Source organism: Alnus glutinosa, chromosome 1 (genome assembly GCF_958979055.1).
Source record: "Alnus glutinosa chromosome 1, dhAlnGlut1.1, whole genome shotgun sequence".
Taxonomy (NCBI): domain Eukaryota; kingdom Viridiplantae; phylum Streptophyta; class Magnoliopsida; order Fagales; family Betulaceae; genus Alnus; species Alnus glutinosa.
This window is the reverse complement of record NC_084886.1, coordinates 52,313,719-52,328,734: the sequence shown is the minus strand read 5'-3', so window position 1 is coordinate 52,328,734 and position 15,016 is coordinate 52,313,719. Positions and strand designations below refer to the sequence as shown.

Below are 15,016 nucleotides of genomic sequence, written 5' to 3'. Positions count from 1 at the left end.
GGGAGGAGGGGATTGGTTTAAAGATTTTTAGAGATTTTGGTGTTTAGATTACTTCAATTCAAAAAAAAAATGTAAAATTTTCTACGAGACCCACATATCATATATATATATATATATATAAAAGTCGAGTTCTTTCTTAGAATAGTATAGAAGAGTGACACGTGGCATGAATCTATATTTTTTAGTAACTAAACCGGTCATTGAAGTACTGAACCGGTCTTTTAAATAAAATTAAACCGGTCTATTTAATCTCCCTCTCTCTCTATTAATGATACAAGTAGCACCTATCTCTCAATTAATGATATAAGTAGGACTTTTTGATATTTTTATATTTTTGGTTGAAATCTAAATATGTTTTCATTTTGTTTGTGAAATTTGTGGTTGAGCAATTCTTTATTTAAATGTTTACAAGATTCTTTTTTTTTTTTTTTCTTTTTTTTGTTCATTTGCTTTTTCAAATGTTCAGAATTATATAGGATTGAAATATAATAGGTATCACATCAACATTAAAAAAATTTCCTGCTAATTTTCTATTTTATATTTTGATAATCAAAATCGTGGTTTTCTTCTTTCTATTTTTCTTCTTCATACTTATTTTCATTCTAAACTACACCTATAGAAACAAAGATTTTAACATGTTTTAATTTATATGAATTAAACTAAAAATAAGGATCTTATGTTTTAATTCATTTAAATGTTTTTTGGGATATTTGTTTTTCTTTTATGTGATTTTTACGATTTTCACTTATATTTTGTAAGTGTTATTTTGCTTTTGAAAGCCAAAAAAGGAAAAAATTTTATTTGGTTATTGTGCACAAAAGGAATATAAATGTTTTTAAAACACTAAAGAGTTAATTAAGCTTTAAATTTGAAATGTTTTTTTTTTTTTTTTTAATATTCAAAATTATATGGATTTTATTTTTATTGAAACATATCATATATATATATATATATATAAGCCAAGTTCCAACTTAGAGTTGGCCTAGAATTAGGACACGTGGCATGGATCCATATTTTTTAAACATTGAACCGGTCATTTGAGTAAAAACTAATTAATTAAGTAAAACTAAACCAGTCTGTGTATTTCAAGTAAAACAAATGGTGCATTTAATATGACTAATTAACTCTCTTATATTAAATAAAAAATGAATAGAAACGTCAAATTTTTTTTGTCATTAAATTCTCACTAATTTTTACCTTTCTATTTGATTATTTGATTATTGTGGACAAAATGAATATAAATGTTTTTATAACACTAAAGAGTTAATTAAGCATTAAATTTGAAATACTTTTTTTTTTTTTTTAATGTTCAAAATTATATGGATTATATATATATATATATAAGCCAAGTTCCAACTTAGAGTTGGCTTAGAATTAGGACACGTGGCATGAATTCATACTTTTTAAACATTAAACCGGTCATTTGAGTAAAAAAATGATAATTTAAATAAAACTAAACCAGTCTGCGTATTTCAAGTAAAATAAACGGTGCATTTATTATGACTAATTAACTCTCTTATATTGAATAAAAAATGAATAGAAACGTCAAATTTTTTTTGTTATTAAATTCTCACTAATTTCTACATTTTTCTCTTCCTTTAAGTAAAATTAAAAAAAGAAAAAAGAAAAAGAAAAACGTAAAATTGAATTGCTCCATGTATTTCAAGTGAAATAAACAGTATGTTTAATATTCCTAATCAAATATCTTCCATTGAATAGAAAATGAATAGAAACATCTAATTTTGTTGTCATTAAATTCTCACTAATTTTTACATCTCTCTCTTCCTTTAAGTAAAATCTTTTAATTTACTCAAATACCGCTTCTCCTCCCACTAAATGTCCGTTACAAACTAAACTTCAAAGAGTCAAATGTCAGTTTTTTTTTCTTTGGGAAATATCAAAAGTCACTCCAATATCTTTCGCTTTCTCAAATAAATATATGGAGAAGTAATGGTTTGTGGCTATGGAAAACTATAATGTTGTTTACATTACCGAAGAGTAGTGCTCAAAGCAATGAGAGCAAAGTTTTTGCTATTGTTAGAACCTTTTTGTTTGTAATACTGCTATAGCTTTTGTTTTTTTAGTTTGCCTTTTAAGTTTGTCAAGGCTATGTTCATTAGAATTGTAAATAATATGTTCGTATTTATTTTACGTGCATCTATCTTTCTGATTTGAATTTCTATCCTTATTTTTGTATTGATAATTTATATATATATATTTTTTTATTTCTGTTGAAAAAGTAGTTTCTTTTACACTATATATAAGAATGATGGTCAAATTAAAAAATATCTATTTGACCATAGTTTATTTCTATACCTATAAATTTCTTTGGAACTGGAAAAAGTATATAAAAAAAAATAGTTATTTTCTATTATATTAGTGGTTATCATTTTACATTTTTTTTTTTTACTTTATTTTCTATGATTTTGTTCTTTCTTTAAATATTTTTTGTCCCTATTTCCTAATTTAATTTTTTTTTTTTGTTCAAATTGCTTCTTTTTTTCTTTTTTTTTTTTTCTTTTTTTTTCTAAATTTTACATTGAATTCAAAGAAATCATAGAGAGAGAGAGTTTACATTAATTGTTGTTTTGGTACAAGGTCTGACGATTTTTTAATTTACATTGTTTATTGATTTTTTTTTTTTCCATATATAATGCACATTGTTAACGTGCTTAATTGATAAACAATATTGATTTTCAAGGTTTCATATGAACCGAAAAAGTATATGAAAAAAAAAAAAAAAAACTCTATTCTATTCTATTAGTATTTTTTTTTTATTCAAATTGCTTATTTATCTTTTGTAAATTTTACACTAAATTCAAGAAAATAATGGTGAGAGAGAGTTTCCTATGGTTGTTTTTTGGACGGGATATAATGATTTTTTAGTATATTATATTTATTGAGTAGTTTTTTATTACTTTGTGTAATACAGAAAAGATAACACTATTATATTATATTAGTATTTTTCAATTTTTATTTTTTATTTATATTTTCTATCCTTCTCTTCTTTTATTTTTATTTTTATTTTTTATTATTTATTATGAAACTAAATTATAAAAATGAATCTCGTGCATAACGTAGGTTATGAGGTTGTTTGAATAAACCTCGAACAATCCATTACTTGTTGATAATAAGCACGTAAGCCACTATTTCAAATTACTGAAAATTCGAATCCAAAAATTAGAGGAGAGGTGATTCTTTTCACTATCAGGCCAGATTGACAACTGAGAGAAAATATATATATATATATATATATATATATATATATATATATATATATATATGCATTCACAAAGGAATTTGGAGGACAAAAAAAGAAAAAAAAGAAAAAAGTGGATGCAGTTATCATGGCTGGCAACTTTGCATTTTGCAGTACATGTTTGTCTTGTTATATATATTGTGGTCGTCATCACGATTCATGGCTTTGTCATTTTTTGTCCAATTTTCAACGGGGCTTCAAAATTGACGGCTCAAGATGCCCGCTTGTTATTTATTTATTTGATCATTCGTCATATATTAAAATAATCACAGCCTAGTATTAAGGCCCCTTTTGATATCGCTCTTCCCCTTCCGCCATTTCCCCACCTGTCCACTGAAAGGTCAAGTTTTCTTTTTTTTTTTTTCTATACACAATAATTTACGCTGCCCAATTTTATTTTATTTATTTATTTTTATTTTATCTCTATATACGACCGTTTACGCTACACAATGTTTTTCCATGCCAGAAGTAAAATAGGAAAAAACTTGTTCTATCTTGAAAAATGGCTGAATATTTTCAATCCTCCTGAAGTTTGTCATGTCAGCGTGCACGTGGAAAATTGGGAAAAGAGGGAAGGAGCTAGAAGGGCGATATCAAACAGGGTCTTATTTAGCCATTTTTTGACGTATCTAATTTGGATTAGAATATGAATATAAATCTTTCTTATTCATGTAAGTTTTCGTATGGTTGGTTGACAGTACTTAATAGAGGTTTTTTATTTGCGACATTTGTCTCGCCATTTAATTAAAGTCAAATCAAATTTGAACTAAACCAATCGTATCCTTTTCTGTCTCTATCAGGGCTCAATTAGATGTTTATGCTCCCAATCCTTTTGACTTTCATCTATGATCCTCTGTTTCCAAGTAAGCCATGCTTAGTCAAATGCATTTGATGTAAACACGGCCTAGTGTTGGGCTATATATATATATATATGCTGCTTCCTACTGTTGGAAGATATAGATATATATGTGTAGTTGTGCTTATTTGTTTTCTGAGACCATATTTGTTCTAGCCTATGTATGCATGGTCTTCTTTTGAATTCTGTTCCAACTCATCTGCTACGGATAGAAAAGAGAGAAGGATACAAGTCTCTTTGGTGGTTGGATGCAGCCTCGAGTTTCTCCCGCCTGAGCATCGACAAGTGTTTGCATAGAAATCAGTTTTGATATAGCAGTGAGGTTTGGGTTCTTAATCTTTTACTCCAGCACCATTCTTTCAGCTGTAATCCTATGCAGATATTGCTTGTGATACGTTCTTGGCTTTCAATATGATATTACTGTATTGCTTCATTTCATAAGATGTTCAAGGGAAGACATTGAAATCTCAGATATTATGTTTTCATTTTGATAAACATATTCTTGGAGTCTCATCCGACCCCTCCCATCTTTTTATCATGATTTTCTGCCATAGTTATGGATTATTAACTGGAGCATTATATTGGTAGTTTTGAGATGCTAGTTGGATCTTAATCTTGTTGGTTGGTATCATATAAACTGGTTCTGTTCCTACGTGTACAGCTAGCTTTCTAAAACAATTAAGTTCCTTTCTTCCATGAGTGCCCAGGTCATGGCAGAGAACAAAGGAATTATGCGCACCAATAATAACATGTCACGTTACTGTAGTACACCAGAACACATCAAAACAATATAGGCTGAAAACACCCGATCACACTAAATTCATGAAAAAAAAACTGAAGCTCCTCAACCCGTCAGCCGACTGCCTCTTCCCCATCGTTGGACTAATCGGTCCTTCAGATCCGGTCATAGAGATCTGGCGACAGAGTCTCGGTGACCACCGGCGAGCCTCCAGATCCTCTTCCCCGCGACCTCCCGACACCGTCAACAGAGATCTGGCCACAAAGATCCGGCCTGAGCCTCGTCCTCCGGGATCTCTCCCTCTCGCCCCTCTAGTGGTTTTCGGTGATCAAATCTAGTCGGTGATCACATCTGGTCTAGTGATTTGGTGCTCTCGACTGGAGATGGTGAGCGGCGATGTGGTCGAGGTCAAACCCAGGTTAGCCACGTGGTGGCCCAGCTTCCACCTAGGCTACGCCGGTTTGGTTGTCTAGCTAGGTTGTGGTTGGTGGTCAAAGCTATGTTTCCAACGTGAAGACGCTCATCTCTCTCCCTCAATCTCTTCATTTCACTGCAAAGAAATCAGGTGTTTTGAATGTATTTGATTTTCTTACTCCACACTTACGTGTCAACTTTTCATTTGTAGACACAAAAAGTCGAGTTTTTGCCACGATCAAATTGAAGTTATTACCTTCTTCAATAAGCATATGCTGTAATGAATTTCCATTGCTGATAATTTTTAGGAAAAATTGTACTTTATCCCATGAAATTTCTCCAAATTTGCAATTTTGCCTCTAAAGTGAAAATAATTGTAATCGACCTAACAAAATTTCAAAAATTTGCAAAATATAGCCAAATTTCCCTTATGTTTGCTGTCTGCTTCACCACAGCTCTCAGCAACTTCCTCAGATCAAACCTCTCCATCACCATCTGGGCCTCGCTCAGAGCCACCGGCTTCACGCAGTAGGATAACCCGAACACGTACGTGGTGCTCTGATTTTTGTTGTGGTTTTTGGTTCGTCTCTTTTTTGGAGGTGTGTGTTCGCCATTGGAGGAAGAAGGTTCAAGAGTCAGATTCAGGCAAGCTGCATCTTGTAGACCCAATATTCACTACCGGTCTGATCAAGTTCTCTGTTCATATGCCCAAGACGTTGAATTTATTGAACTTTCAGGTGGTGGAATTCGCTCAAGCCTATATGCTTACATACCCAGTTCTCACTGGACCCAAAAATAAAACAACATATGTGCTTTGTTTCATGTTAAATCCCCATTTCAGACCTAATCTTGGGATGAAAAAAGTGTTGGTGTTCCCGAATTCATCATTGAACCATGACCCGCCATTGGAGTACAAACGAAGGAATCACCCCTGAACTGTAATTAGTTTAATTTGACAAAAAATTAATTGATAATCAACCCTCAGACATCCCAATGATCCACATCATCTAACTCTTATTAAATATATCCACAAACTTCATATATAATCAAACACAAATTTTCCTAGAAAAAAAAAAAAGAAAAAAGAAAAAGCGTCTTCTTCCCAGCCTATTCGTCTTCTTCTTCAACCTGGCTTCCTTCGTCTTCTTCTTTGAGACGCAGGAGGGCAGTTTCGTCCGTTGGGGTTGGCGGAAGCGGCTTGCGAACATGGCTCTGAAACTTTTCCTCTTGCGAACATGGCTCTGAAACATAAGGGGAATTTGGTGAAGGAGGCAGGAAAATATGCACATGCGGCTATTTCCGTCAAGGAAGATGGAATAAGCTAGCGGAACGGCTATATGTTGCAAATTTTTGAAACTTTATTGGGGTCGACAGCAACTTTTTTTACTTTAGAGGCGAAATTACAAATTGGGTGAAATTTCAAGGGGTAAAGTGTAATTTTTTCTAATTTTTATGTCTGTTCAGCTATTTATCAAAAGTTTGTGATTGTTCTTTCCCAAAATAATTATTCCCATAGAATCCAGATAGTATTTTGATAATTGAACATGGTAGAAATCATGAGGACTTCGCCAATTTCCATGAAAATGAAGAGTATATGTAATAACATTGTCACAAGTGTTGTTAAGTTGAATCTCGATTGTTATTAGGTGCTACTTTCAATTTAGCATTCTCCTTGTGTACTGACTTGCACTTGTTTTTTTTTTTTTTTTTTTGAAGGGAAAAAGGGAAATCTCATTACTCACTCCCAAAGGATAACAAAATTACAATCAAACTGAGACAAAGCTCAGAACATTACAGAGACTCACATTATAGGTATCCCGTTACAATTACCCTAGAAACACAGATCATACCAACAATTGCTATAAATAAGCTTAGCCAATAGAAAGGTGCCTCTGCGATAACATAGAAACTGCTATTTGCGCTATGGAGTCGGTTGAACAATCTGTGCACAAAGCAATGACTAGGATAGATTGACACAGAGCAAAAGTTAAGTACAATCTGAAAAAACAACAAAACACCCAAATAGAAGCATATGTCGGAAGAGCTGCCGTCGGCATCGGTGCGTGTGGCACCTGTTAATTTTGAATTATATAACTCGATCATAGCTAGCTCCTTCAACAACATTAGCATCTATAGTTGTGGTTTTGAGTTCTCTGGCATCTCATAAAAAGTCCTTGAAGCAGTTGATTACATCTCTATTATATAAATCAATCGGCAGATGAATAAAACATATCCTATAATTAGTAATGAGAAGATTCCTTGTTACATTTAATAATAATGGCAGATTTTATGCAGTTGAAGTTTCTTAATTGTAACTGGTTGTATTTCAAGGCATTCAATTATTATGAAAGCCTGATCATGAACTTTTCTTTTAGGCATTTCAGGTGTTTTCTTTTTCTATCATGGAGAACAACATACATCTGGTATCTGTACAGCAGGATTCCCCTGAAGTTCCATCTCTCATCAAGCATATATCATCAAACGATGTTGCCGGCTTTGATGACACCAAGTTGACCAGCTTCACGAATGATCAGTGTCAGCCAAGTGAACCTGAATCTTCTAGTCCATCAATTGATGTAAGTTTTTCCTCTAATCCTATGCTATTTGATGCAGTGTGGCATAGTGAGAAGCTGAATCTGTACACACTAGAATTCATGCACCACTCTTCTATAAATCCTATAAAACTCTTAAGAATTGTAGAGAATAGGAAAAAAAATCTCTCAATAATGCTTCTTATTGATAAAACTGAAGAATAGCATCAACTGGGTGGCTAGACTGTCCTACTTATGCTTGAATAGAAGTTAAGAATGTCACCATGAAAAGAAATTATAAAACTAGCCTTTATTGCAATAATCGCAAACTCGCTCGTATGAAACTTTTATCATAAACTTGCTTGAGCGAACTTTCTGTTTTTGAAAGATTTAGAAGAAGAATTGGTTTGGTTAACTCACCAAAACCAGATTGTAATATGTTATTTATAGAGGTTACATGGACACTAGTTTAGGAATGTCAGTACAAGGTTACAATAACAGAAAACTAAATAAACAAAAGATGATACAAAAAGGGAAAAAGGTTTGTGCTGAGTTTGAGGGGCTGATCCGTAAGACATGGGGCCTGGAATCCTGGACTGCAGGTGGTGGCTATTGGCTGCTTATAGCTGTAGCCTTTTACAGAAAACATGGATACATGTTTTCTCTGTGAAAGGCTGCTGTAAATACATGGAGACTGCTGATTTGCTCAACCTGGAGACTGCTGACTTGCTACATGAATTGAGGAACACATGGAAGAGGTTGAGGTGCTAGATTTATCCTCTAACACCCTCCCGCAAACTGATGGGAGAAACTTCCATCAGTTTAATTTTGATTCTCATCATCATCATTTTTCTTTTCTTTTTTTGAATTGGCTCAGGTCTTTAAATTGTATCTCAAAAGCCAAGCATAAGGTCAACTATGGACCAAGAAAAGAGCCACTAAAGGGCTAAAAAGAAAAGCCCGGGCATTTTAACTGTACCACAAGGCTAAGATTGGGCCAACTATGGGCCAAAAGAAAATAAACTTGGGTCTTTGGATATTACCACAAAGCCCAAAAGAAATCAGAAAGAAAAAGGCTTGGGTTTTGGAATAGCACCTCAAAGCCAAGAGGAAATTAAAAATAGGCTTGGGTTTTGAAACAGTACCACAAAGCCAAAAATAGAAGAGAAAGGCGTGGACATTTTAATTCTACCACAAGGCCAAAGATTTGGCCAACTATGGGCCAAAAGAAAATAGTCAATAAATGGCTTAAAAAGGCTTAGGTTTTTCAACATTACCTCAAACAAGAAATTTAGGCCAACAATGGGCTAACTAGATACTTCATGTAATATATATATATATATATATATATATATATATATATATATATATATATATATATATATATATATATATATATATATATATTTTCAAAACAAAAGGAAACCTCAGGAAGCTTACAGAGCCTCGAGAAAGCAAAAGAAGAAGAGAATACTCAAAGTTAATTACTCAGCAGTCACAGCAGAAAGGGGAGCCACTATGCAGGCACAGCTTTGTGAGATGAAGCAGAAGTTGAAGGAAGAAAGCACAGCACAGACCATGATACAGGCACAACTGCAGGTAGAGAGTGCAGCACATGCTGAGATGGAGGCCTTGCATAAAGCAAAGGAGCTTATGCAGACCTTTTGCCTGTAAGCATTTTTTTTTTTTTTTTTGAGTGGCAGATAAGGGAGATTTGGGAGAACTTTGGTGTAGAGGGGTACTTTGTGCACGATAGGGAGATAAATAGGAAGCAAGAAAGACTACCGGCACAGGAGGTGTGCTGGGTGAGGTCCAAGCGGTGAGTGTAGAGGGGATTGTTGGTGAAGGTTAGGTGTTTGATAAAGTTTCTAACAGAGAGTAGAGTGAGAAAAGCTCTTGTAGATACAGAAAGACAAAGAGGAATGATGAAAATAGGAAGAGAAGCTGGATATCACAGAGATGAAGGCAAGTTATTTGATGAAAATTCTAAGAGGGAGTAAAGGGTAAGAAACTACAAGGCAGCCCGTGTGAGCTATGCTCACACGGGCTGTGTTGCAGTCAAATGAAAAAGGAACAACCAGATTGTAGGGCGTTGGCCAAAGGGCTCTGATACCATGAAAGATTTAGGAGAAGAACTGGTTTGGTTAACTCACCAAAACCAGATTGTAATCTGTTATTTATAGAGGTTACATGGACACTAGTTTAGGAATGTCAGTACAAGGTTACAATAACAGAAAACTAAAGAAACAAAAGATGATACAAAAGGGGAAAAAGGCTTGTGCTGAGTTTGAGGGGCTGATCCGTAAGACATGGGGCCTGGAATCCTGGACTGCAGGTGGTGGCTACTGGCTGCTTATAGTTGTAGCCTTTTACAGAAAACATGGATACATGTTTTCTCTGTGAAAGGCTGCTGTCAATACGTGGAGACTGCTGATTTGCTCAACCTGGAGACTGCTGACTTGCTACATGAATTGAGGAACACATGGAAGAGGTTGAGGTGCTGGATTTATCCTCTAACAGTTTCTCTCCCGCTGCATATCGCTCAAGCAACTATCGAGGGAGACTCAAGCGAAAATCTATTAACATTTTTGCTCGAGCGACCATCGACCGTGAGTGAAGTAAACTCTTGGGTATTCGCTGAATCACAAGCATCCCCTTCTGAAGCATTCTTCCTCCGCTCAAACCTCTCCATGAAGCCATGAGTAATCTAGTCTACATCACTATTGGAAAGGAGTTGGCAGTAGTGGAGTACATTTCCTAATGGAAGTACTCTATAATGATGTATACATATATTTATAATTATTTATACCACGGAACTGAAACAACTTCTGTATTATTAAATCAGGGGGGCGAAACTGAACCCATCTACCATCATCAAAGGGTGCCTTCTGTTTCTATCAGCTTGCCTCCATCTCCTGTTGGAGTGAACATCAGAAAAGTTCTTTTCAGTCGTGACACAATTTTTGCTGATGGAATTCCAGATTCTTCTGGTGTATCCGGTACTGCTAGCGGCAAACCACCAAAACAGCCCCAACATCACTCTCAGCCAATTCCAACAGCCGCTGCATATAATGAGGCAATTGGTGGTGGACAATTTTCCTACCACCAGAGTATTCCAAGGTTTAAGGACAAGAGATTTGATTCTTTCAAAACATGGTCCGGGAAATTTGAGAGGCAGATCACACTACTACGTGGAAAGTCGCCACTGGAAGCTGGAACTGGGGATGAAACAGTGCCGAATAGAGAAGTTGAAAAACATTTACCTGTGGACCGCTACTTTGATGCCCTGGAAGGGCCAGAGCTGGACACCCTTAAGGTATGTGTTTTTCTTCCCCCGCCTTTATGCACATTTTAGTTCTTGTTATATTCTTTCTCAATATTATGGGATGACCATATTATGATCTTGTTTTTCTTCCAATGAACCCAAATGTTGCTGTGCTTGGTGCTTCTTGATCATATTGATGGTTCTTTTTTTAAAAGGCTTTAGAGGAAATGGTACTACCGGATGACAAGACATGGCCATTTCTTCTGCGTTATCCCATCTCTTCATTCGGTATCTGTCTTGGTGTTGGCAGCCAAGCAATTATGTGGAAATCCCTGGCCACCTCTGCCCCTGCAAAATTTCTTCACATAAGTCTGAGAGTAAATCTCGTTTTATGGTGTATTTCTATTGCTCTTATAGCCACTGTTGCCTCCATCTATCTTCTGAAAATGATAATCTACTTTGAAGCAGTTCGCCGTGAGTACTACCACCCTATCCGTATCAACTTCTTCTTTGCCCCATGGATAGCCCTCTTATTCTTAGCTCTCGGAGTGCCACCTTCAGTTGCTAATGACCTGCCTCCAGCTCTTTGGTATGTTCTCATGACACCAATTTTCTGTCTCGAGCTTAAGATCTATGGACAGTGGATGTCAGGAGGCCAAAGGAGGCTCTCAAAGGTTGCCAATCCTTCAAACCATCTGTCGGTTGTTGGGAATTTTGTGGGGGCATTACTGGGTGCATCAATGGGGCTAAAAGAAGGGCCCATATTCTTCTTTGCTGTTGGTTTGGCTCACTACATGGTCCTATTTGTAACTCTCTACCAGAGACTTCCAACAAATGAGACACTCCCAAAAGAGCTCCATCCAGTATTCTTTCTGTTTGTGGCAGCACCAAGCGTTGCTTCAATGGCATGGGCAAAGATCCAAGGAACATTTGACTATGGTTCACGGATAGCTTACTTCATCGCCCTCTTCCTTTATTTGTCACTGGTTAGTGTCTCTGTCCCTCTTAATGCAAATGAGCATCTATCTTTTCTGGTAACTAATTTTGAGTCTCTGCCATGCATATGCTTGAGTATTCTATCTACCATTTGACGCATCCCTTCAATATGTTTTGGGACAAAAAGAGATTAGTAGGGTGGGTGTGGTGGTAATAGCAAAGAGAATTCCATAATTTTGTAAACAGTTGGCCACTTCACTGCATACCTAAACTTAGTTGCATCCCAAGGACAGAACACTAAAGATCACTTGATTTGTTTTTCTGATTGATTTTCTGTGCTTTTGCAGGCGGTTCGGCTTAATTTCTTCCGCGGATTCAAGTATGATATGACTTAAATTTATCCTAGTGAAATTATTGTTCCACCTGCTTTTGTTTAATTTTCTGATTATCTGTTTTATTTGCATCTATAGGTTCTCCCTGGCATGGTGGGCCTACACTTTCCCAATGACTGGTGCTGCCATAGCAACCATCTGGTACTCAAATGAAGTCAGAAGTGTAATAACACAAGCTATGTCTGTCATACTCGCCGCCGCTGCTACGCTTACAGTTACCGGGCTGCTTATAACAACCATGTTGCATGCCTTTGTTCTCCGAGACCTTTTCCCTAATGACATGGCTATTGCCATCAGTGACCAAAAGCCAAAACCACATAAGAAGTGGTTCCATCTAAGACATGGTAGCTCAGATTCCAATGATATTGAGCATTACTTAAAATTTGCAGGCTCAGATAGCAAAGATTTAGAAGCCTCTCTAAAACATCCAAGCTATTGAAAGTAGAGAATCTTAAACTTCTAGGTCCATGTTTCAAAGGACTTAAGAGGTTGATGACATTCAATTAGTATTTTTGCTACTCACATGGATGGGAGGAACAAAATTTAGAGTTTTAGAAGTTCCAGTGATCATGTGTACAGAGTGAGTCAAAAGTTTGAGTACCTAGAGGAGAGTGAAGCACCATCAGTAGCTCAGCTGAATATTGTAAGAGATGGGTTTGGGTAATAAACTTATATATGTTTTCCACTGAAAAAAGGAAAAAAAGTACCATGGATCTTGCTTAGTTCTATTTACCTTATTATTGTCTTTTTCATGCTAGTAAGCCATATACAGAGCTTTGATCTATAACCAAAGTGCGTAAATGAAATAAAGTGCCTAGTAAGTTTGCCTTTGCAGCTGCCACCCTAAAGCAACATTAGATTTAAGCACATCAATTACATTTACACACTTCTATCCTAAACCATGTTGGAGGGGGAATAATGAACAGAGACAGTATACCATTCAGAGGATTTTTGGTAGTTTAGGAAGTAAAAGCTTAATGAGCAAGCAACGAATTGAGCTATGTTAAAGTATTGATTAAGTGATTAAATTTTTTTTCTTTTGGGATTAGTAACAATTTAACATGATATCAGAGCAAAGGTTCTGAGTTCGAATCTTGTCTCCATCAATTTACCCATATTTCAGTTAAATATTTCACGGGTTGAACCACACCTATGAGAATTGAAATTTATGAGTGCACACGTGAATGTGAGCGTTAAAGTATTAATTAAGGCCTTGTTTGGTTGGCGGAATAGATCCCTGGAATGAAATGGCTATTCCTATGGAATAGTCATTCTTTTGTTTGATAGGGGTCTATTCTTTGGAATAGTTATTCCCATTGGAATACCTATCAATTACATTTACACACTTCTATCCTAAACCATGTTGGAGGGGGAATAATGAACAGAGACAGTATACCATTCAGAGGATTTTTGGTAGTTTAGGAAGTAAAAGCTTAATGAGCAAGCAACGAATTGAGCTATGTTAAAGTATTGATTAAGTGATTAAATTTTTCTTCTTTTGGGATTAGTAACAATTTAACATGATATCAGAGCAAAGGTTCTGAGTTCGAATCTTGTCTCCATCAATTTACCCATATTTCAGTTAAATATTTCACGGGTTGAACCACACCTATGAGAATTGAAATTTATGAGTGCACACGTGAAGGTGAGCGTTAAAGTATTAATTAAGGCCTTGTTTGGTTGGCGGAATAGATCCCTGGAATGAAATGGCTATTCCTATGGAATAGTCATTCTTTTGTTTGATAGGGGTCTATTCTTTGGAATAGTTATTCCCATTGGAATACCTATCAATTACATTTACACACTTCTATCCTAAACCATGTTGGAGGGGGAATAATGAACAGAGACAGTATACCATTCAGAGGATTTTTGGTAGTTTAGGAAGTAAAAGCTTAATGAGCAAGCAACGAATTGAGCTATGTTAAAGTATTGATTAAGTGATTAAATTTTTCTTCTTTTGGGATTAGTAACAATTTAACATGATATCAGAGCAAAGGTTCTGAGTTCGAATCTTGTCTCCATCAATTTACCCATATTTCAGTTAAATATTTCACGGGTTGAACCACACCTATGAGAATTGAAATTTATGAGTGCACACGTGAAGGTGAGCGTTAAAGTATTAATTAAGGCCTTGTTTGGTTGGCGGAATAGATCCCTGGAATGAAATGGCTATTCCTATGGAATAGTCATTCTTTTGTTTGATAGGGGTCTATTCTTTGGAATAGTTATTCCCATTGGAATACCTATCAATTACATTTACACACTTCTATCCTAAACCATGTTGGAGGGGGAATAATGAACAGAGACAGTATACCATTCAGAGGATTTTTGGTAGTTTAGGAAGTAAAAGCTTAATGAGCAAGCAACGAATTGAGCTATGTTAAAGTATTGATTAAGTGATTAAATTTTTCTTCTTTTGGGATTAGTAACAATTTAACATGATATCAGAGCAAAGGTTCTGAGTTCGAATCTTGTCTCCATCAATTTACCCATATTTCAGTTAAATATTTCACGGGTTGAACCACACCTATGAGAATTGAAATTTATGAGTGCACACGTGAAGGTGAGCGTTAAAGTATTAATTAAGGCCTTGTTTGGTTGGCGGAATAGATCCCTGGAATGAA

The 15,016-nt window shown here is 35.4% G+C and overlaps 1 protein-coding gene across 3 annotated transcripts; it reads left to right on the top strand.

Moving 5' to 3' along the window:
* Positions 1-4,210: 4,210 nt before the first annotated feature.
* Positions 4,211-13,120, top strand: LOC133858250 (S-type anion channel SLAH2-like). Of its 3 annotated transcripts, XM_062293679.1 has the most exons (7): positions 4,211-4,437; positions 6,985-7,080; positions 7,644-7,844; positions 10,645-11,115; positions 11,280-12,050; positions 12,348-12,379; positions 12,471-13,120. In XM_062293679.1, the coding sequence occupies exons 3-7, from the start codon at positions 7,671-7,673 to the stop codon at positions 12,829-12,831; spliced, it is 1,809 nt and encodes a 602-aa protein (XP_062149663.1). In that variant the 5' UTR covers positions 4,211-4,437; positions 6,985-7,080; positions 7,644-7,670; the 3' UTR covers positions 12,832-13,120. The 3 variants fall into 3 exon arrangements, with proteins under 3 accessions (XP_062149663.1, XP_062149664.1, XP_062149662.1); XM_062293680.1 differs by lacking the exon at positions 6,985-7,080 and having other exon boundaries at positions 7,653-7,844; XM_062293678.1 differs by lacking the exon at positions 6,985-7,080.
* Positions 13,121-15,016: the final 1,896 nt, after the last annotated feature.

Excerpts from the sequence above, each read along its gene's own strand:
- LOC133858250 (XM_062293680.1), top strand. The coding sequence starts at position 7,671 with ATGGAGAACAACATACATCTGGTATCTGTACAGCAGGATTCCCCTGAA. Across the intron at positions 7,845-10,644 it reads CTTCTAGTCCATCAATTGAT|GGGGGCGAAACTGAACCCAT; the intron begins GTAAGTTTTTCC and ends TTATTAAATCAG. Across the intron at positions 12,380-12,470 it reads AATTTCTTCCGCGGATTCAA|GTTCTCCCTGGCATGGTGGG; the intron begins GTATGATATGAC and ends TTGCATCTATAG.